Raw genomic sequence first — 23,309 nt, forward strand, 5'->3', positions numbered from 1 at the left:
AAGTATGATTCCGACTATTAAATCTTGATAAACTCTTCCAGAAATTTTCGGCTTACGTTGTCCGAAAGACGGCCTCAACCAAGCTGAACCGATGCAATGCCACACACACTCCGATCGGTCTGCTACTTTGACCTGCACAGTTATTCAGAATCGTTGTTTTTTATTCTCATCCGGCCGCCTGAACAGTCCGCCAAGTCCCCGCAGTTTCTACCACACGTACTCAGGAAATACGGAAGGCCAGGACTGCACAGTTTTTCCCCTGAGGATTTCCGGAGCGTGTATGGAGCGCATGTAACATCAGGCAATTGATTCGATTTGGTGGTTGATCTCTGATGGTTTAGGGTGGCATTTCTCTGACGGCCACCACAGGCTTGCACGTTGTAAATCGTCGATCCCTGAATAGTCGTAATTACATTACAGACATTTTGGAACCTCACGTGTCCCATTTGTCCCTTATTTTGGGGGTGATTTCATTCTGTTGCAGGAGAACGCAAAATCTCATACTGCCAGAATAGTGAGAGAGTACCTTCCGGACGTTGGTATTCAGGTTATGAACTAACCAGCAAGAAGTCCATACCTGAATCCAAGGGAACATCTGTAGGATAATATGGGACGATGTTTGCAAGAGCAAATGCCCCCTCCAGCTAACCTTCACAAGGTAAGACAGCGAGAGATGGAAATATGGGAAGATATCGATTAGGGAGCAACAATATGGGGCCTGATTGAGAGTATGCACCCGTTATTAAGTTTTTTTTGCAGTCATGAAGTTTAATATTTTTATTAAAGTTTAGAAAATTGTTAAAAGTGTCAGTGATAAAATTGTTCAAGCAGTAAAGGATTCCTGGATTGTTAAAGGTGTCCAAATCTGACGGTTCTGGAATTAAAATTTGTAGGTATTTCGAAATTTTAAGGTAGTGCATTAACTTTGTGAAGAAGTTTATGATGTCTAAAAATAAGTTACACAAACGGGATATTTTAGTAGTACATAATTCACATTGTCAATTCTCAATAATTTTGTTATAATCTAAAAGCAAATCTTATATATGCTTATTCACATGAAGTGGAGCTTCTTCATGACCAGTTGCACCTGGAATATTGTGGGATATATTAATGCAATTAAAATAAAGAATTGATTACCTTGGAGCGATGAAGCATTTTCCGTCGATTCTCCCTTGGGAGCACCATTTTCTGTAAAAGATATTTTTTTTAATATTGATGCAGTTTAAATATCAGTTCAGTTACCTCGAATCGTGACCTTTTTTATTTTGGATTCTAGATTCAGTGAATTCATATAAATGGCAAAGTCGTCGTCTTTAGCCATCTTTTCTTTAATCTCAGCTTCAGCCAATCGGGGATCAGCTCCGGATTCAATTAACAATCGGAAAGATCGTAAATCGGAATTTTTCAAAGCGGTAGACAAAAGCGTTTGACCATTTTTATTTTTTTGGTTGACATCTGCTCCTTGCTTTATAAAATATTCCACTGCATCTACCTGTTCCATTTCTAATGAACATACAAGTAAACTGCTTGCAAGTGTTGCGTCTACTTTGAGGCCATTTGCAATCATGCAATTGAGTATTTCAAAATTACGTTTTTCCATGCACAAGTTTAGAGGAAGATTACCATTTTTATCAGCCAAATTTATGTCGGCACCTTTTTTTATTAGATATTTTGTAATATCCGAATGACTTCGCTCAATAGCACGAATTAAGGGAGTTCCTGAAGACACTACATTAAGGGGAGCTCCCCTTTCTGCCAATAACTGTACCACATCTAAATAGCCTAAATCAATGGCATGAAATAAAGCTGTATGAATTGTCAATTCAGCCCCGTGATCCAACAGCTGATTTATTATCTTTTGGTTTTTTTTGTCCACTGCCCAATATAAAGGAGTTTTGCCATTTTTATCCGGTTTACAGGTATTTGCACCCGCAACTAGTAAACTCTCGCACATTTGAGGAAACTCGGCTTTGATACTGATGATCAAAGGAGTATCTCCATTTGGTCCTTCTACGTTGGGATTTACACCTTTCTCCAGCAAAAACTTGACAAAGGGAAGATTATTCCAGGACACTACGAACTCGAGTGGTGTACATTTATTGGACGACAGTGATGAACGTAACACAACTTTACTCATGTCATAACCTTCTCTCAACATTTGGGTAAGAACAGTGGTATCACTGTTCAATAGAGCATAGAATAATCGGTTCTAAAACATGAACATATTCAACAAACTGGAAATAAACAATACGGGTTGCAAAATGTAAGATAATAGTTACAAAAATGTAGCTATAATGACACAATTTTGTCAAAATTTAACAATCAGAATATAGTATACATATTATTTCATGAGCAAGTAAAAAAGAAGGTTTTTATCCACGAAAATAAAGTGAATCATTTGAGTGGATAAAAACCTTTTTCCACTAGGAAGGTACTACTATTAGAAGCGGTCACTCCTGAATCAAATCCAGAAGTAGAATTTCTCTCCTACTGGTTAATAATTTTTTCGCAGGTAAAATAGCAAGACCTAATTTTTTTTATCGGATAAATTTTTCAATTTCACGAAAACTTTTTGCTTGGACAACTTTACGAGTTGAATTTGGGCATTTTTATTCTGGTTAGGCCCGAGAGCTTTAGCTCGACGGTTTAAACTTTGAATAAAAATGTCCATATATCAACGAGTAAAATGGTGTAAAGCAAAAATGTTTAAGTGAAAATTGGGAAATCCCGCACCGACAAAGTGTTTGCAAGTTGCCGCACTGCCGTTCTGAGACTAAAGTTCATTTTTTCTTTAAAACAATTGTCAAAGTGTTGTCACCTTGGTATGAGGCACTAGTTATTTGATGGTTATTAAGGCCCCGTTGTAACTACCACCATGGTTCAACTCAAGTTCAATTTTGAACGACTTTCAGCGCTGTTTTGACGTTGTACGAAAGTGGTTTTATAATTTATAATTGTGAAGTTCGAGTCGGTTTAACGCCAGTTCAATAGATCGTGGGTATTAAAGTATTGCGAGAGAAAGTAAACGGTGATGGAAAACGTTCAGTATCTTGGCGAATTAACCGACGACGAAGATTTCTTCGAACTCTATCAGTTAGTGCAACATCCTAGAGTCCGTGAAAATCATTTTACGAAATGTAGAGATGTAGAGTTTAAAGAAAGATTTAGGTTATCTAAAGAAGTGGTGCAGTTTGTGACAGAAGAAGTATCCGAGATAATCTCGTCCCAAACTGAACGGTATAAAATATTTTTTGTTCGACACTGTCAGAATTTGAGAATTTTCTCCTATGTGAACGGATTTTGATAAATGTCACAACTTGTCAAAACGAAACGTCAAGCTAATTTTAAAGGTTTTAAGCGATTTGAAGCATTTAAGGGGCTCGTCGAACAAAAAAAACGTTGTATTTAACTCGTTCGTGTGTAAATTGGGCCTTTTTTGGCACTCTTGGGCCTTTAAAACGCTCGTTTCAGTCGCGTGCCAAAAAAGGCCCAATTTACACACAAACTCGTCAAATAAACTATCTACTATTATTCTTTGTTAAATTAAGTACGTATAACAAAAAAAAATTTTTTTTAAGTAGTTTTGCAGGAATCCATAATTTTCAGCCCACCAAAAGCACCTGCACCTGCTAACGCGTTCAGAGCACATTTAATGCAAATAAATTCAAATAAACAACTGTTAAAGCAATCTTAAATCATTTTGTTATGAACCCTAATTTTTGATCATAATTTAATTTTGTAGTTATAATTATTATACAGGGTTATTCACGTAAGATGACGAGCCTGATCAGGTAAAAATGCAACCCAAAAGACAATTCACAAAGCAATCTCGATCCCTATTACATTATCCGTCATTATCACAATGCGCATAAAACATAGACAGCTTTTAATGTCAGCCCGATGAATTTCAATTTCTGACAGAAAAATGCCTTTCTCAGCAAAATATGATTTGATTTAATAACAATAATAAGAAATTAAAATCACAAAAGTAATGGGTAAGTGGGATCATATCGGTTCTGTCATCGTTCGAAAATCTTTTCAAATACTAAATATGAACGAAAAATGCAATGACAGATTTATCTTTCAAATTATGTAATAGAATACCTACTTGGATTCCTGATTTAATTTTTAAATACCGAAACACAATGAATGCTTTGTAAAGTATCGCGCGTTCAAATGAAATCCTGGGCTGAGTAGGCGTTGGAAAAATTAAACCGTTTAGAACAGTGTAAAGTTTGAATTTCCCGCCGTTTGACACGAATGACATTTGTTTATGTTTAATCGCAACATACTTGAACATGTTTGTTTTCAGCAAAGGGTGCCCTTAGATATTTGCTTCAAGAATAGGAATCGTTAAGTTATTCTATTTTTAATGTAAAACATTGTACAGAAAGAAAAAAAGAAAGATTTTTTTGGCTCTAAATTTTAGGTTAGCTGTCAACATGCTCCAATTAATCTACGCTTTAAAAAAGCACAACAATTGACGGTTTCCAACGCCTTCCCAGCCCAGGATTTCATTTGAACACTCGATATATTTTGGGTTGTATTTTTACCTGGTCATCTTACGTGAATAACCCTGTATAGTAGGTATCAAAAACAACACTGGAAACGTCTAAAGTCCTTAAAATACACACAAAAAATAAAACGAACGGAATAAAACGCAATACCAGATTCTAGGTTAAAGAAGATAGGCCTGCCTCGATAAATTTGTAAACACAAAATTACCAAAAAGTTACTGTTTTCACCATTGCTAACTTTGTTTTAACCTGGATCAAATGAACTGCCTCCTAACATCGAATGTACTGTTATATTCAAAAAAATCGCGTACACCTATTAATTGCCTGTGTAATTTTGTTGTTCTGGCGTTTATTAACGTCATACTGTGACACTTAATTTATTCAAAAATGCCACTACCAAAAGTTTTTGAACAAGAAAAGTGGGAATTTAGAGCAGTTTATGCCACGTAGAATAAATGCGGTTATCAATGCATACGGTGCCACGACCAAATATTAATGTAATATTCAAATGGAATTATCTAAAAATTAAGACATAACCTGTCTTATAATAACGTTTGTCAAAATGACAGAAAAAGTCCGTTTTTAAACTATACAAAAACCTATAAAAATTGATTACTTGATTTAAATTAAGAAAATTAATTTGGCTTGTTCTAATTCATCCGATGAACACTTTCAAAGCCGAAGTGGTTATGAAGGTCCAGGTTTTGAGAAATATTCTCCTTCTCCAAGCGAGAATTGCTCAGAAAGTGGAGATGAGAAACATAGGTACGGTACTTGAAGAGGTGGATAGAGATGCTTTAGCAGAAAAAGAAGTCCAAATTCAAATTAAATCAGACACTAACGATACTGGGCCAGCAAATCTAAATTTTTATTTTTCTGCTATAAGCGGAATAAATGAAGGTATTAGAGCACACCTAATGGATGGAACACAGTTGGATTTTTATTTCAGATTAACATGTCACTTCTTAACCTGGTCCTAACCTAACTTTTGCCACTGATCTTCAGCATAAATATTGGGTGATTCAAAATTATTGTGGATAAGTATGTCAACTATGTACAAAAATTTATGTGGCAACTGTGTGGGTAGGGTAGAGTTGACATAGTCGCGCAATTTTGAAAATTGTCAAGTTAATGTGCAATGTTATAAAAAAAAAATCAATGCACGCATATGAAATGTCATACAAATGTCAACTCTACTCCACCCACACAGTTACCACATAAATTTCCGTTAGTACATAGTTTCCATACTTATCCACAATAATTTTGAATCACTCAATACTTCACAATGTTGTGAAAAATTCAAAAGTGTTAGCAGTTAAATGGTTACTAGTTTTAGGATTTTTCTTTGATTCTCAAACAGCAAAAGTCAAAGAATCGTTTAGGTAATAAGATTTTGATAAGAGTTTTAAAAAAGAGAATCTAAATTAGATGTACAGAGTGGCTACGAAAATTGGATTCACTTTTCCACATTTGCCCAAAAGATGGAAATTAAAAAATAGTATATTAAAAGACAAGTTTCATAAGACCAGTCTTGAAGCACGAATTAAAGATTAAAAAACGAGTGGCGTAGCCACGAGTTATTTTAAAGAATGAGTGCTTCAAGGTCTTATGAAACGAGTTTTTTATACTATTTTTTGTAATTTGCCCTTTTTAAGCCGTTTTCAAACAAAAATGTTTACTTTTCTCGATTTAGGGATTTTTGTGGCGGTTGGTAATGTCTTAATTTTAAAAGTGAAAATTTGATCAAGTCTTCAAAGTCGCCTTTTGTTTTATCCAAATTCTGTCACAAAACACGAATATGGAAGATAATCTTTCATGTACGCCCGCTGAAATACGTGAAATTGCCAAAAATACGGTCGCGAATTTGTTGCCTGATAAATCCTGATAAATAATTCTTTGCACATTTTGTAATTTAAACTGACATGCATGACGGATCAAGCTATGCCAACCTAAAAATTTTCGTAAAATGTTCCGTGAAATAATGGCTATAAGGACATCCCAGATGATGACGTCGCGTTCGTTAATATGTGTATTAGAGAATCAAAATGGAGGCAAATTACAAAAAAAATTAAATGGAATTGCTGGAAAATAGTACATATATTATGTTATGAGGAGCAAAAATGAAGTTTTATGTGCTGCGGCTGGTAGATTGGCTGCCGAACGCAGTGATATACTATTTTTTCTTCAAACCTTCATATACCGGGTGATTCAGTTTGGTATTCGCGGCCCTATATCTTTTTTGTTTTAAGAAAAAAGTATAGCAAACCATATATATTTGTAAATCGCTTGTGAAACTACAATAGATGATGTTGTCAAATCTTCTCTACGATGACATATGTCAAAGTTAAGACAGTCAACTTTTTTTTTTTAAATAGTACACTATACATTTCTTAGCCTATTCTTGTAAAGTTTTTTTTTCTACATTTGAATGTATAAAAAAGTTAACAGTTACATCAGAAAAAAAATCGAGAAAAATAATAAAATATGATTTAATTTATTCGAAAGCGTTATTTTCTAAAAAGAACAAGTAAGCCAAACATTTGTAAATTCACATTATGTTGGTTCCCTGCATGTCACTATTTACAAGACAACCACGTAGCCAAAAAATAAAATGATTTGACCTTGTTTGTTTTCAAGCCTCGGGTGCGCCTCGGCGAGAAAACTGAGACTCGGACAAAATACCAAATCCATACTGAATTTACTATGCTAAATTCGCGTTATGTTGGTTCCCTGCATCTCACTATTTTAAGAATTACATAGCCAAAAAATAAAATTATTTGACAGTGAAATACCCGATCCATCCTGAATTTACTTTATTCGAATATTAGAATTTACACTTATTCGAATTTTACATAGTCACCTATTCAAATATTCGAATAATTCGAATACGATTCCCAAGACTCATCACGTCATTCATGCACTATCAAAATTCAACTAGGTACATATTTTCATCGTGTATGCATTCAAAGCGGTAAATGTAGGTTATAACATAGCTATTTATTTAAATGTAGGTACGTTAATAATTGACGCTATTAATGTCAAAATTCAATTGTCTCCATGGCTAACTAGCTCTTTTTATAAAATAACACTTTCGAATAAATTAAATCATATATTTTTTTTCTCGATTTTTTCCTATTGCAAGTGTCAACTTTTTTTACACATTCAAATGTAGAAAAAAAAAGCTTTACAAGAATAGACTAAGAAATGTATAATGTATCATTTAAAAAAAAAAGTTGACTGTCTTAACTTTAACATATGTCATCGTAGAGAAGATTTGACAACGTCATCTATTGTAGTTTCATAAGCGATTTACAAATATATATGGTTTACTATATTTTTTTCTTAAAATAAAAAAGATATAGGGGCGCGAATACCAATCTGAATCACCCGGTATAACAAATTATTTAAGACATGTTAAAAAACCAGGTCGTCAGCTCGTTAGATGCCATGACAATGAAGTGACACTTTAGCATTATCAATGCAGCAGGATAATATCATAATTTACGGACGTTTGAAGAAAAACTATTTTTTTTACGTAACTATGTCTTAAAAAATTTAGCTAAATGTTGATTGTAGCCGATTAGGATATGTTGCACGCTAATGAGTAATGACCCTCCACTCTTACAGCTGCTGTTCTACCAGTGGAGCCACCTTCTCCAGCAGGATAATACCATTTTATGATACAGTTGGTTGCAAAAAAAGCGGGAAATGAAAATTTCCCTGATGTAAATTTGGTTTTGTTCATTTGTTAATTAATTGTCTACTTGACAATACCTGTCAAATAATTTTTAAAAATGTCATTGAATTTTGACCATAATTCTAACCTATCTCTTGTAAAGAGGTTTCACACTATGAAAAATTGTAAATGTATCAATTTTATTCTGACAATTGCCGTTTTTTTTAAATTTTTTAACACTTTTCTTGACGTGGGCATAATTAGGCAGGGAAAGTTTTTTAATTTAAAACAGTCTAACCAAATTTTGAAATGACATTGACAATAAATTGTTAAAAATAATGACAGTTGCACGAAATATTGAATTGGATGTTGCCATTTAATTAAATATATTTTTTCGATCTTCAATTTTTTTGTAAAAACAGCGACATCTCTGGTAATGTTGCAGTTTAAGGTCCTAATAATGCGCGCTCCGTGCCCCACAATATTTACTTCTGTTGATGTACTTACACCGTTGCCAGATTTATTAAAGATTGAACAGACTTTTCTAGATCATGCACGTTTTGGTGCAATTTGTTGATTTGTTTGTTGTCTTGTTTGTAATAAGCCCAGTTTTAAAAAAAATCGCTTCATTAAAAAAAATCCACATGTTTTTGTTCAATTTTTCGTTTTAAGATGAGCTAAAAAGTGCATTTGATTCAGAAGAAACGTCTCTACGGGGTGACTGTTGTAGTTTTTGCAAAAACAAATTAAACTGTAAGACACAACATGAACAAAAATGTGAACAAAAGGGATAAAATTCTGTCATTACGCAACCCACCATAATTCTCTGCTACGAGCAATATAATGTTGAACCTTTAATAAATCTGGCAACGGTGTAAGTACATATGGAGAAGTAAGTATTGTACGGAACACGGAGTGCTCTCCGTGCGCAATAGGGCTGCGCAGTAGTAGGACCTTAAACTGCAACATTGCCCCAAAATTATAAAACCACCAACACCGTAATTTACCTGGAAAACACAATCGGCAACGTTGTTTTTATTGGGAACTTAATTCAACAGGTGGTGGTTTTAGAATTTTGGCAAAGACTACGAGTATAGTCGAATCACATAATTTTTTATAAGTGTTAAATACGGCATTAGTAATATAACGGGTGTTTTTTAAAAAATTTGTGTCGAAGTTGGCGTTGAAGAGTCGATTGTGAACGCACCACCGGATTACGCACTCCGATCAGCTGTTTAAATCTATCTCCACTTTTTGCGTGTTTTTAATATGCAGTTTGAAAAAAATCAGTCTTTTTTAAGACGCCAACGCCAACTTCGACGCCATCTTTAAAAAACACCATTTGCGAGTACATATATGCAGAAAAATATTATCCTACCCATTGATGATAAGCCATTGTTGCTCACTCACAAAACAATATATTATCTCAAACTTTGTTGGGTAAATTAGTAATATACCAAACTAGACAACACAATTATCTTCAGATCAAGGTGGTTAACCTCCTTCCTCGTTGCACAGACTACCCACTAGAATAGAAATAGACGAATAGACCAAAGACCACAGAACACCCCCTCTCTCCGCTTAGGGTTTTTGGCGGAAACGGATACGATTCCAGTGGTGCGATGGGGTTCTAGCACGTTCTAGAACCTTCGTGAAGATTTCAAAGCGCGCGGCGATTTAAATCGTAGCAGTACATACAAGATTTTTTGCACGACCTGTATATAATGAGCAACTTTACTCCCTGATTGTATGGAGTAAAGTGGCTCTTTTTTCCCCTTGGGCAAAAAACCATAGCCTATTCAACCTTTTATGGTTCATATTTATTTCGAATTCATTTTTCTTTTCACTCGAGGTGCAGTATGAAGCCCAAAGGCGAAGTCCGAGGGTCCTACAAAGCAACGACGGTAACAATCATGCAATCCCGAGGTGCAGATACTATTATTTGCACGATTCAAAAATTTTAATTGAAAAAAGCCGAGAGGTTAAAAATTATTTTTAACTGTCAACATGACACTTCAATTTAGCTTGACAGTGATAATTTACAAATTTTCGGCTTTTTTATATTAAAATCGATGAGTCATGCAAAAAATAGTATATGGACCTCGGTAGTGAATGATTTTTACCATCAGTGGTTTGTAGAACCCTCGGGCTACAAATTGCACCTCGGAAAAATCATCCACTTCACTCCCTCGGTGCATAATATACTATTTTTCACTCGAGATGCAGTTTGTAGCCCGAAGACGAAGCCCGAGGGTCCTACAAAGCAACGACGGTAACAATCATGCATTCCCGAGGTGCAATACTATTATTTGCAGGATTCAAAAATTTTAATTGAAATAAGCCGAAAGGTTAAAAAATATTTTTAACTGTCAACATGACTCTTCAATTTAGCTTGACAGTGATAATTTACAAATTTTCGGTTTTTTTCTACTAAAATCGGTGAGTCGTGCAAAAAATAGTATATGGACCCCGGGAGTGAATGATTTTTACCCTCAGTGCTTTGTAGAACCCTCGGGCTACAAATTGCACCTCGGGTAAAAATCATCCACTTCACTCCCTCGGTGCATAATATACTATTTTCTAATTTGCTGTTTTAACAAAGCTGTTAACGCATTCGTTTTGAATGCGTTAATAAGCTATTACGAGTAACACATCCGAAATCTAGGAACTTTTTTCAGTTGGTAACACACATTGCCGGCAGCAAATTGACTCTGGTATTATCAGCATTTCTAGATAATTGTAAGAAATATTTAAATACCAATAATTATAAAGTTTATTTCTATTAAGTATATAAAAATGAATCGCCGTTCGTTAGTCTCGCTAAAACTTAAAAACGGCTTGACCGATTTGAATATTTATTTTTTTCTTTTGTTCGCTTTAATACAGGGGTGGTTTAAAAAGAAAAAAAAAATTGGAAAAGTTGCCCGGAAAATTGGAAAATTGCAAAAGTTATAATTTTTGTATGCATTTTCGATCGTAACAAACTGACGATAGGAACGACATATTTGATTAATTTTTTTTTTTGTTCGATATGCCCCGGGCTAGAAATGACTGAATTGAATGTTTTCAATAGAAAAAAAAAATCTGGAAGATTTGGGGAAAAATCTGAAAAAACTAAATTACTTAAAATAATTCGGGGAAAACTGAAAGTACTTTTTTGTATGAACTCAAGACCATAACTTAGGATTCGAACGATGGCTATGCGTAATTCTTTTTTGGTTTTGTTTGTTAGGGTTTTGGATAAGTTTTCGGAAAAAAAATTCGGGACAATTACAAAGGAAAGTCGGAAAATTCGGACAAATTTCAAAAATTATAATTTTTATATGCACTGACAGCAGGACCTACATATTTGCTTTTCAATTCAATTGAAAAAAAAATCTGGAAGATTTGAAGAAAAATCTGGAAAAACGCAATCCAGTAAATTAAAATAAAATTACATTTGCTTTTACTTTTGTGTTGTTTCGCGATCTGTCCAACCAATGTAGTAGTTGTTTTATTTCTATTCCAATTTGCATATTTGCCTACATGCACAAAAGTCATTTGACAGCTGATTGTGAAATTGGGAATCAAACCAATCGGATTGTTTACTTGAACATCGATCTTGCAATCGAAATCGAAATGTAAATATTGGGTGATTCAAAATAATTGTGGATAAATCTGGCAGCTATGTACGAAAATTTATGTGGCAACTGTGGGTAGGATAGAATTGACATTTCTTTGACAGTTTATAGTCGCGCAATTTTGAAATTTGTCAAATCAATGTGTAATGGAATTTAAAAAATCAAATACACGCTTATGAAATGTCATACAAATGTCAACTCTATCCCATTCACACAGTTGCCACATACATTTTCGTACATAGTTGCAATACTTATTCACAATCATTTTGAATAAGTCAACCGAGGGGAAAAACATGAATATCTCCCGTGGTGCATACAATATTTTATTTTTTAGTCTCTCTACTTAAAAGTTAAAATTTTATTAAAAATATTTAGCAGGGAAGATTGCGTGAATATGTGGTTGCTATAGTTTCGTTCTCATGAGTTTGTTGCCGACAATGTGGAGGGCAAAAAAATTTGACAAATCCCAAGGGAGATATGAGTTGTTTTTCACAATCTGTATCTATGACGAAAAGAAACAATATCGTGTTACTAAAAAATAAAAACAGTATTATTAGGTACTGTTACGTTATAAATTACGCTCCCGAAACTGGGCAACCCTGTTACCGGTTACAAATCCGGAATGTTCAGGGGTCGTGGCTTCGACTCGGTTTACAATGCGAACCACGAGAAACGCCGACTGAAGCTGAAAATTTTGGTGAGAACAGCCCGGAGTACGGGAAATGATACACAATCTTCCAACTAATCGTTTATTCAGATGTCAAACAATGAAAATAATGATATAAATGAAAAAGAAAACAACGAAGCCTGACTAGCCTTATGGCGTGTACAAAATTGTACAAAATAACCTAACTCCTCGGAGGGTCCTCCGGGTCCCAGATATTCAACGAACGAGTACCGGCGAAACAGTAAAAAAAAATTCCCTTCTTTAGCGAAGGAGGAAGGCCGACTGGTCCTACGTAACGTCGCTATTCGGCTACGCCGCCCGCATAAGCGGGGAGGTCCTCCAAGTCTTCCTTCGCTCCAAAAAAAAAAAAATTGAAGTTAAGATGTTTTTCTCCGGTACGGACCGGTGAAGAACCACGCGCAAAAAAATGTTCGGTGAGCGCGATACACAATTCCTGGCGAGGTCACTCACGGATTGATAATCGTTCGTGAATATAAAAACCCGACGGACTTGATAAGAAATTTTTTTCTTAAGTTAGTACGATTAATGAAATGACGCGCCTTATGACAAAACTGCAACTTTAACAGTGGAACAAATTATAAATCCTAAACGCGATATACAAATAAATGAATTTGATAGAACTTTTCACCCGTCGAAATAATGAGTGACAATGGAAATTTGACTATAGTTAAATACAAACGCTCAATTAGTTCGACGGAGTGACAAAATACAACCGAAAACTTTGAGAAGCTACGGCCTGTAAAAATTGGGGTGTCACCACTGCTCCGGACTTGCTGGTGGGTAGATCCGGCACCTTCCGGAACATTCTAGAAAAATCGCGAAGATTTACAATCGCGCGGCGATTTAAATCGTAACAGTACCTAAATAATGCAATTATTTAATACAATTGTTTGTAGGAGATGCTGTAAAAATAAATAAAGTATCTGAGGGACACTTTCAGAAAGGCGTTGGCAAAATGTCCAAAACCCAAATCTGGAGACGAGGGGGGGATTGTGATAACCCCCAAGTGGCCGTACTTTCAAAGCTTGCTCTTTTTAAAAGATCAGTTCACCTCCCGGAGATCTACATCTAATTTGCCAACCACTTCGTTAGGTATAGACAGTTTGGAAGATGTGCATGATTCACCTGAGAGCGAAGGTGCACCTATCCCAAGTTCGGCCGATATAGATGAGATTCAGGGACTGGAGTCCCAATCGCCAGTTTATTTTGATTGGGAGCCCACGCCGCAATCGCCAATTTCTAATGAACAACCTACTGTTTCACTTCCGGCAGAAAAAGGAAAAAGTCTAATGATTTGATAGGGCAAGCTCTTTTAAATGTAGAGACGGAGAAGTTGCGCCTCCTACAGAACAAGGAGAAAGCACCTATCGAGAAGCCTTTGGATAAAGATAGGTGTTTTTTCGAAAGCATTTTGCCCCATGTCCAAAAATTGAGTCCCCTTAGAAAATTACAGTTTAGATCCCAAGTTCAAGAACTTGTGATCTCATATGGTCATATGCCTACTTGCTTGCTGTGTTGTATCGTACGCTTCGATCGGTACGATTATAATGATGTTATTAAATAATGTAAACGGATTTAAACTTAACAAAAAATAGATTTACATATTACGAATTTGTGACAACTACAAGGCGTCTTGAACGTTTAGCTGCTCAAGTAGAAGTGACGCTTTACAATACAAGTTTTGTGCAGCCCCTAAAGAAGCTGCAAGGGTAGCGGTCATAAACCCCCATTAAAATATGAAAGAAAACGTGGGTGGTCGAAGACAACTCTTTATGATATAATATACTATTATATGCCACTTTTAGGGATTATTGTGCCGACAAAGGCATCGAGAAACATAAAATTATAACCAACAAAAATTCCGCCCCCAATGAATGGTTGTTATGAACGTTTTGTTGAAATTTAATATTTAAAATAAAAATTCTTAATTGAGCGAATCTATTCGAACCACTACAGTACCATGAAATAATTAACATGTCAATTGAGAAACAGTTGATATAATTTTATGGCTTTTACCACAAAAAACGCTTGCGTATAGACAGCTTTCTTTTTCACCCTATCATGATAGAGTTTACTTTTAACCTGCCAAAATTATGGTTTCGACTATTAAATCTTGATAAACTCTTCCAGAAATTTTCGGCTTACGTTGTCTGAAAGTCGGCCTCAACCAAATTGAACTGATGCAATGCCACACACAATCCGATCGGTCTGCTACTTTGACCTGCACAGTTATTCAGAATCGTTTTTTTTTAATTCTCATCCGGCCGCCTGAACAGTCCGCCAAGTCCCCGCAGTTTTCTACCACACCTACTCAGGAAATACGGAAGGCCAGGACTGCACAGTTTTTTCTCTGAGGATTTCCGGAGCGTGTACGGAGCGCATGTAACATCAGGCAGTTGATTCGATTATGATGATTGATCTCTGACGATTTAGGGTGGCATTTCTCTGACGGCCACCACAGGCTTGCACGTTGTAAATCGTCGGTCCCTGAATAGTCGTAATTGCATTACATTTGTACCTTATTTTGGGGATGATTTCATTCTGATGCAAAAGAACGCAAAATCTCATACTGCCAGAATAGTGGCAGTATGGAACTGGCCAACAAGAAGTCCAGACCTGAATCCAAGGGAACATTGTAGGATAATATGGGAAGATGTTTGCAAGAGCAAATGCCTCCTACAGCTAACCTTCACAAGGTAAGACAGCGAGAGATGGAAATATGGGAAGATATCGATTAGGGAGCAACAATAAGGGGCCTGATTGAGAGTATGTACCCGTTTTTAATTTTTTTTTGCAGTCCTCAAGTTTAATATTTTTATTAAAGTTTGGAAAATTGTTAAAAGTGTCAGTGATAAAATTGTTCAAGCAGTTAAGGATTCCTGGATTGTTAAAGGTACCCAAATCTGATGGTTCTGGAATTAAAATTGGTAGGTATGTATTTCGAAATTCTAAGGTAGTGCGTAACTTTGTGAAGAAGTTTATGATGTGTAAAAATAAGTTACACAAACGGGATATTTTAGTAGTACATAATTCACATTGTCAATTCTCAATAATTTTGTTATAATCTAAAAGCAAATCTTATACAGGCTGTTTGATAAAAAACGCCTCAACCTATAACTTTTTTATTTATTATCCGATTTCAATGAACAAAAAAACCGAAGATATGGTTTTTCATGCGCTACGAAGCAGCCATAAAATAATTTTTTTTTTGCGATATTTTCAGTAGCTTACTATAGTCAACTTTTTTTTTTTTAATGGACACATGTAGTTTTTTAGGCTTAGTCTGATAAAGTTTTTTTTTCTGAATCTAACGATGTATTAAAAATTATCGTTTGGTTCATAGCTGACTGAAAAAAAAATAAAACAATTTTTAATTGTCGATAACCCCTTGGAAGCACCATTTTCTGTAAAAGATATTTTTAAATATTGAGGCAGTTTAAGGATGAACTGGAGTAACATTGAAAAATGGCGAAAATGGCTCAAAATTGGTACTAGAGTCCTTCTATCCATGCTAAAGTACTGTGCCAAATTAAAAAAAAATTGATCGAGGAATTTTAAAGTTATTACCTTTTAAAGTTTCGGGATATTTTACACGCATTCTTATGAGAAATCGATCAATGCTCGTATATAAATTGAAAAAAAAACATATTTCAAAATGGCCAATTTTTCTTAAATTTTTCACACATGAAGTATCGATATCGTAGAATGTTCTAATGAATTTACAAAAAAAGTTGGTTGAGGATTTTCCAATTAATCGCTAATTATATGTGGAAAAACACGGTTTTTGAGGTTATGTACCTGTTTTAATTTCAATAAAAAGTGAACAAAACGCATATAATTGACGTCGGTATGCAATATTACACTCATATCGCACGTTTTACCACAGTTACGTTAAGAACTTTAACAGAAATGCAATGAAAATTGAATTCAGTGTGCTTCTGTTTACTTTTACGTACAGCCTTAGTCAAAAGATTGTAAAATCACATGTAAGTAATTATCTAAATATCAAGAAAATAAAGACAAAATTTACTTGCAACTGATTACAATTCGTTTCCAAAAATTAAAAACTTTTTTTTCAAATATTGATATCTCGTTATAAACGTTTCATAGCATAATAAGAATTCCGCAACTTTTTGCTGAGATTGTTACTCCAGTTCATCCTTAAGATCTGAACCGGTTGATAGTTAGAAAGAGGTAAAATAAAGTCCCTAGATATATCTAGGGACTTTAAGGTAAAAGTGTTGACAACGCTGCATTTGACAGTGTTCGCATTAACTTGACCTACAGTGCATTCACTTTTGTTTTAGACCAGAGTAGGCTATGGAAATTTGGCGAGTTGTATGGTAAGACTGTGGCTGAATGACAATATACATCATGTATAATATGTGTATATACTCGTATGTGTATTTAGTGATAAATGTAAATATTGCACAAATTTAAAACTAATTTACCTTAAGGGGAAGAATACGCTAGCGGCGAGTGTCACATTCTAATTTTCAAATGTAGTGTTCCACACAACATCCGGTATCCCGTATAAAATTTGTCTACGTCGCGTCGGTTTGAAAAACATCTTGTGATGCACATGGGCGATTGAGTACACGTGCACCCTGCAACACGATGGAGATTAAAGTATGGGGCCAAAATAGGATCAGACCTTATAATTGATTGTATATCGATAGATTTTATGTATAGTTAGTACATAGTTATATTTAGCATGAAAGCATTTACTTCAAACTGCAATAATCCTGTATTTAAAATAATCGTCTAGATACGGCGCTGTAATTGGTCAGATTTTTTTATGAACGAAATAATCAAAAATAAATCTAATAAATAAGAACTATATTTTGGCCGATCGAACTTGTAAAAACTCCTTTCCACACCACCTCGGAGGTAGAGTACTAGGCGCGTTTTTTTTTTAATGTGGTATCCCCCGTAGGCCTAATCCACGAATTTTTTTTATGACAAATCACCTCGTTGTATCAACGCAGGCAACAGATGTTCAAAATAAAAACACTTTAATTTTGGTAGCATCGTTTGGGCGAAAAAGTCGGCGTCTGCTTCAATTTTTTCAAAAATCATTACCTTCGGTGTCCATATTACAAAATAACATAAAGATCGGTTTGTTATTAAAAGCTGTCCCTGAACTTGGAAGTAATATGCATGAGTCCGTTTCAACTTCAAACTGCCGTTTTCCAGTTTGGCAAATTTGATTTTTTTCGATATAATAGCTTCCTCAGGTGTTAACTCTCTTGCGGTATACGGGCATTTGATTTCAATAAGCCCAAAATCCCCAATCATTCCATCTGGACTAGCCGCTAAAAATGGATGTTGTTCGCTGATAAATAAACCACAATCTTTAATTTGGTCCGGTGCACACGAGTTCCCGTCAGCATAATATTTTATACCTGGGCTTGGACATAGGCCCTTTAATCCTGCACACGAATTCCCGTCAAGGCAAAAATGCACCACAAATTCTAGACTCGAATTCCCGTCAGAAAAAAATCTTGGTTATTGAAAGCACTGTTACGAATTACGAAAGTAAGATTCAATGATGAATCTTCTATGTTCTGAAGTAAAAACCATTTTTGCATTAAAATTTGGTTAATAGTGACAGTTGTTTGACGTTTATTAGCTGACTTAGCACAGATACGAAAAATCTGACACTGTCAAAGTCACAGCCGCCCCTTATCTAAGTATATAATTGTTGATCAAAGAGTATTTGTAACTTTTTAAAATTTAAAAAATTTTTTTTTGGTCCACGTACCTAATGGTAAACAACAATGGTACCTGGCAACGGCCAGAGGGGTAGGTAAGTAAGGGATTGAAGCGCTCTTTTACCCTTGACGGGAACTCGAGTTATGGATTAGATCAGTTGATAATTACCTGACGGGAATTCTTGCATTACTTTATGACAAGAAATAAGTCAGACGGGAATTCGAGTGCGCCCATTTGGTCACTGTTAATATCTGTAAAAATATGTTTGTATAAAAATATGATACTTGTTGGCACATTACCTATTGTAGATGTAAGAACTTGCTTTATGGCTCTGAACGAATTTATCTCGTTATCAATTCCATATTTTGTAAATTTATTTCCAGAAAAGTTTGGTACTAAAAGTTCTTTTACAAAATTGGAACGATTCGTTGAAGCTCGCATGTTACAGACACGCCCAAAATTAGAAGCTGTCAATCTAACACTTCTTTGTTCATACCATGCGGAAGAATCTCTTTGCGTTCTAGTTGACTCTTCGATGTTTTTTATTTGATCATGATTCTGCCGCAGTTGAAGTAGAAATTTGTCCTTCAATTTCTGCATATCCTCTGCGTCAATTTCTGCATCCACTTTTTGGGCATCAGGGCACCAAAATATAGCTACTTTGCCTACATTAGATTTTTATAATCGATGTTAGTACCTAATGTACAGATCATTGTTAATTATATTACTAAAGCCACTAGAAACAGATGTGTGTGAAAGCGCGACAGCGACAGAGAGATGCAGCTAGTATATGCATTGAATCGCTTCCTCCAAACCCAGAAACATTATGTCATTCGAAAAGGTTTTTTTCATTGATTTCTGAATACAATCAATTTTTTTTTGCATTATCCTTTTCTCAAAGCACACGTGGATGTGTAGATGAAATTTTTTTTTTTTTAAACTCTTGCATAATAAAATAATACCAATGGAAAAAGCCCGTTTTAAATTAATTATAATTCGGAATATGACACTAAAATTTTTATTTCAAAGTTGTCTACACATAATACAATATCAAGACAACATATTTATGAAATTTCAAATGTGTAATGTTTATTTTATCGGCCTTAAAACATTACCAAACTTTGCATAAAACTAGTGTTTCAGCTGAGCGTATTCTTCCCCTTAACACTTAATAATAATGTCAAATTTGACACTGGCAGTTCGAACAATTTTGATTTTGTTATTTTGACATAGCCACGATACCAATATTTAAAAACATTAAAATAGCCTACTCTGGTCTAAAACAAAAATGAATGTATTATAACTTTTAATTTTCTGCAAGACCAAAATTCGGCAGTGTTGCCACGTGTGCATCCTATGTAAAATGCAGCGCTGGTGGATCTTCGATAAACACCGTTCACGTTATGTCAGTTACGTTTATGCTATTACGAAAATGAACCTTTCATGGTAAATTTCAAATTTGCCAAATTTCATTGTTACCAACGGATTCAGTCATTCTTGATCACACCGTAACAAATTGAATGAAAAATTTCCATGACCTCTCATTATGCCAAAACAACGTGAATGCATTTTATGTAAACAAATTATATCTACCAAGTGACTGTAAGTGTTTGTGATTTTTTTTGGTGTTATGTTGGCAACATATTGTAAGTTTTATGTTGGCATAGGTACCTATTTTTAAATTCAAATATGTGAAATCAAAAGTCACAAAACAAAGTTGTCATAATCACACTTTATTTTTTAAAATGGATTTTACTACTGACACGTTTATTGTAATGACTTATTTTCAAAGCGAATTGCAAAATGCCAATTAATTCACGTTAGTAAAACTTGTTTTCCCCATTTTTTTGCAAAATCTTTTTTGCAATATTCATTTTTCACAGCAACACCAAACATCAAAAACCCTAACCTCAAAAATGACACATTAACAGTGACGAGGCTTACCAATTGCTCAGATTCAGGGATGCCAACCTATTAAATTTGTTGCAATCATTTATAGTTACCTGATACGTTCAGAGCACTGGGTTCTTGTACTGGCAGTACAGTGTTTTCAGAAATTACAAGACATTCCAAATTTGGTGGTTACAGTATTTAAATTGTTTTAAATTATGAGGTAGAAAAAAATTCTCGTTTTAAAGATTTCACTTAAGACTTTTTTTGCAGTTCCGTCGATAATTAAAAATTAGTAGGTTCAGATCGTGCAGGTGCAATCAACTTGGACAAAAAATTACTTAGCTTGCAGTCAAAATCCGTTCCCAGTGAAAGGAACATTACCTACCAAAACTTTGCGAATAGATCTGAGGTCAATAAACAGTGACCGATTTTTGAACGATTTGTTTTAACAGTTATTTAAGATTAAGTGTAAAAAGTTATCCTTATTGTACGAACGGGTTTAAAATACGAGCGAAGTACGAGCGAGTATTTTAAAGGATGTGAGTGCAATAAAGACGTATGTCTTAGGTACAACATTTTATCTACGATTGTGAGATCATCCCACCGGTTTTAACATAAATTTGTATAAAATAATTTGTTTCTATAGCAGATGTTAAAGTGTGCTTTTATCTATTCAAATCAAAAGGTCAAGTAGCATTTTAACCGCATGGGTGGATAAAGTGCTACTTTAACAGCAAGGGTAGATAAAGTAATTAATTTTTTTTATTAACAACGCTCATACGAGATTTTAAAACCTGACACGATTAGAAATGATTAAAAAAAAGTTTCAATAATAAAATACAAATGCTATAGAAAGAAATTGAATATTGTACACGACGATAAAATTTAATTATCTTTTCGAGTGTACCTAATTAGCATCTGGACTAAAAAAAGCTCTCGAAGATAAAATACAATTTTATCGTCTTGTATACTAATAACTATTTATTAACGGTCGCTGGAGTGAAAAATTTTGGCGGAAAAAAAAATCCCATGAAATTTTTCTACTTTCGCTTTAATTCAAAATACTAAACAGTAACAGAATGTGAAAAATTGATGTTCAAAATTTGATTACTTCATTAATTACCTATTCAACGCACAGTTTTATAGTCGTAACCATCAAAGTAACATTTATTTACAAAATTTTTCTTGTAAATTATTCAAATCCAAATCAGTATCCCGCGAGTTACACAATTGTTGAGGCCACAAAACCGACGCATTCGTAACCAGTTCACGGTCACATTCTGTTGAGGTTTGGCCGAACTTTTCCGTTTACACATTTACAAAAAGAAACCATCTTACCCATCTTACCATCCCGGACTTCAATCGCGCACTTTTTTCTTTCTTCTGCAACGTCAGGCGCTGTGCAAATTTGAACTGCGTTACGAAACGTCCAACACCTTGATCGTCAATGAAATATCATTGACATAAAACCGAAAGTTTCGACTGATTTTTTAACCGATCTCAATTTCAAAACGCGTAGTAATTGCCTACGGGGGTCCGGGTGATCTTGTTGACTGTTTCATCAAACGTCGCTCTGATTGTTTAAATATCAGTGCAACGAAGTGTTTATGTTTACGAAAAGAGTTTGTACAGCGAGGCGAATGCGGTTTGGGACATGAATAAAAAATTATTTTTTACCGTTTGCGTGTTTCGTTGCGAACTAAGTGGAGCGAGATCCTGCCGCGTCCAGAATTTTAATTTCTGGTTCCGGTGCAGACGAGGATAAAGAATGGGTCTAGAAAATGGTACTTGCGAAACGTGGGTTTGTATTTTTTCAACCAAGAAAAGTATTCAGCTCGGTCAAGCTCACTTCAAAGGAAATGACTCCAAAGAGCTAGGTTCAAGAGAGTACAGGTCATCGAAAAAAATACCTAATCGTATATGGTATTCCACAAGACTCCATCCTTGGGCCATTATTTATAATTAATATTTGTTTTATTTCGGATATCAATTTTTATTGACGCTATTATTGACATTACAATAAGAGTCTAGCTTGATTGTTCTTTATTAGTTCCATGGATAGGAAAAAAATGAAACATTTGCAGATTATTGAGATAAATCGAATGTTTTTGGATGCTGCTATTTAGTGTAACGAAAAGGTCAATTTCTTCTACAAAGAAGAAGATAACACGTGTTCAATTGAAAAGTTCATCAAATTGGCTTTGATCTTTGTCGCTATCTTTGTCTAACTAACTTAATTTACGATGTTGTCTTTTCAAAAATAAAGTCGAAGCCAACTTGATGAACATTTCAATTGAACACTTGTAATTTTTTTAGATTTTTACTTGTTATTTCCACTTTATTACCTGTTTACTCTACCTCTAACAATTATTGTGTCAATTTGACAGAGAATAATTTTAAACTTTCGAGTCTTTTTGACAAGGTTGTAAAAATTTTATATCAACAAGAAAGAAATATGTGACTTGGTCACAAATACAGAGTAGGTATTTCACGAGTGACAGTGAGCCCGATGGAATTGAAAATGCAACCCAAAATACATTTCCGAAAAAAGCTGGCTACTGAAATTAAAATATCCAGCTTTTATTATCAGTCGTGAAATATAGTCTATTTCTAAAATATATGCAGTTGTATCAGTTTATAACACGAACTACGTGTATGCAGCTATCTCCTTTCAAGACATGTCAAACAAGTTCATTGGCTCTGCTAGGTGCGCTATTAAGATGGTCGCTCTATGTATCTCACTTCCAACCGTACGATTAGAGTAACATAGAACTATCGACGTGCGTCTGACTCGACGCGGCGTAAGAAATTCGAAATAAATGCACAACACTGTGCATGCGCATCATCCATAATAGGAGAGTCGAATGATATTTTGATTATTAAAAGCGATTATTTCGATTTATTCGATTATCAAAATATATCGATTATGCCCAACACTAGAAAATACTATAATTTCTTGACAATGGCGGTAACATAAACAACTCATTATGTCACGAGAGGCTAAATGACCCAGGCCATTCCATACTTGTGCGCAAGTCCTATAATTTTGCGTGTTATTTAAATTTGACGTTCACGGACTTAGAAAATATTGTTGAAAAATTAGAACAACACTTGTGTATCTAATAAGAAACAATACAATAAAAGACCTTTTTTATGTAGTAAACTCATTTATACAGAATGTCCCACAACTCGCGCGTCAG

The 23,309-nt window shown here is 34.7% G+C and overlaps 1 protein-coding gene across 3 annotated transcripts; it reads right to left on the bottom strand.

The window, feature by feature from the left end:
• Nucleotides 1-919: 919 nt before the first annotated feature.
• On the bottom strand, nucleotides 920-21,638 carry LOC138129706 (putative ankyrin repeat protein RF_0381). 3 transcript variants are annotated; one of them, XM_069045988.1, is made up of 4 exons: nucleotides 21,448-21,638; nucleotides 1,243-2,209; nucleotides 1,138-1,188; nucleotides 920-1,087 (listed from the first exon to the last, which is right to left on the bottom strand). In XM_069045988.1, exons 1-4 carry the CDS (start codon nucleotides 21,457-21,459, stop codon nucleotides 1,038-1,040), a joined length of 1,080 nt encoding a protein of 359 aa, XP_068902089.1. In that variant the 5' UTR covers nucleotides 21,460-21,638; the 3' UTR covers nucleotides 920-1,037. The 3 variants fall into 3 exon arrangements, with proteins under 3 accessions (XP_068902089.1, XP_068902090.1, XP_068902087.1); XM_069045989.1 differs by lacking the exon at nucleotides 21,448-21,638 and adding an exon at nucleotides 16,953-17,286; XM_069045986.1 differs by lacking the exon at nucleotides 21,448-21,638 and adding an exon at nucleotides 9,572-9,983.
• Between the last annotated feature and the right edge of the window lie 1,671 nt (nucleotides 21,639-23,309).

Source organism: Tenebrio molitor, chromosome 4 (assembly GCF_963966145.1).
Source record: "Tenebrio molitor chromosome 4, icTenMoli1.1, whole genome shotgun sequence".
Lineage (NCBI taxonomy): Eukaryota > Metazoa > Arthropoda > Insecta > Coleoptera > Tenebrionidae > Tenebrio > Tenebrio molitor.

What these genes read in the sequence shown, in the direction of transcription:
- LOC138129706 (XM_069045986.1), bottom strand. An exon ending in AAAAAAGGTCACGATTCGAG is followed by an intron (nt 1,189 to 1,242) that starts GTAACTGAACTG and finishes TATCTTTTACAG; the next exon opens with AAAATGGTGCTCCCAAGGGA. An exon ending in AAATGCTTCATCGCTCCAAG is followed by an intron (nt 1,088 to 1,137) that starts GTAATCAATTCT and finishes ACAATATTCCAG; the next exon opens with GTGCAACTGGTCATGAAGAA.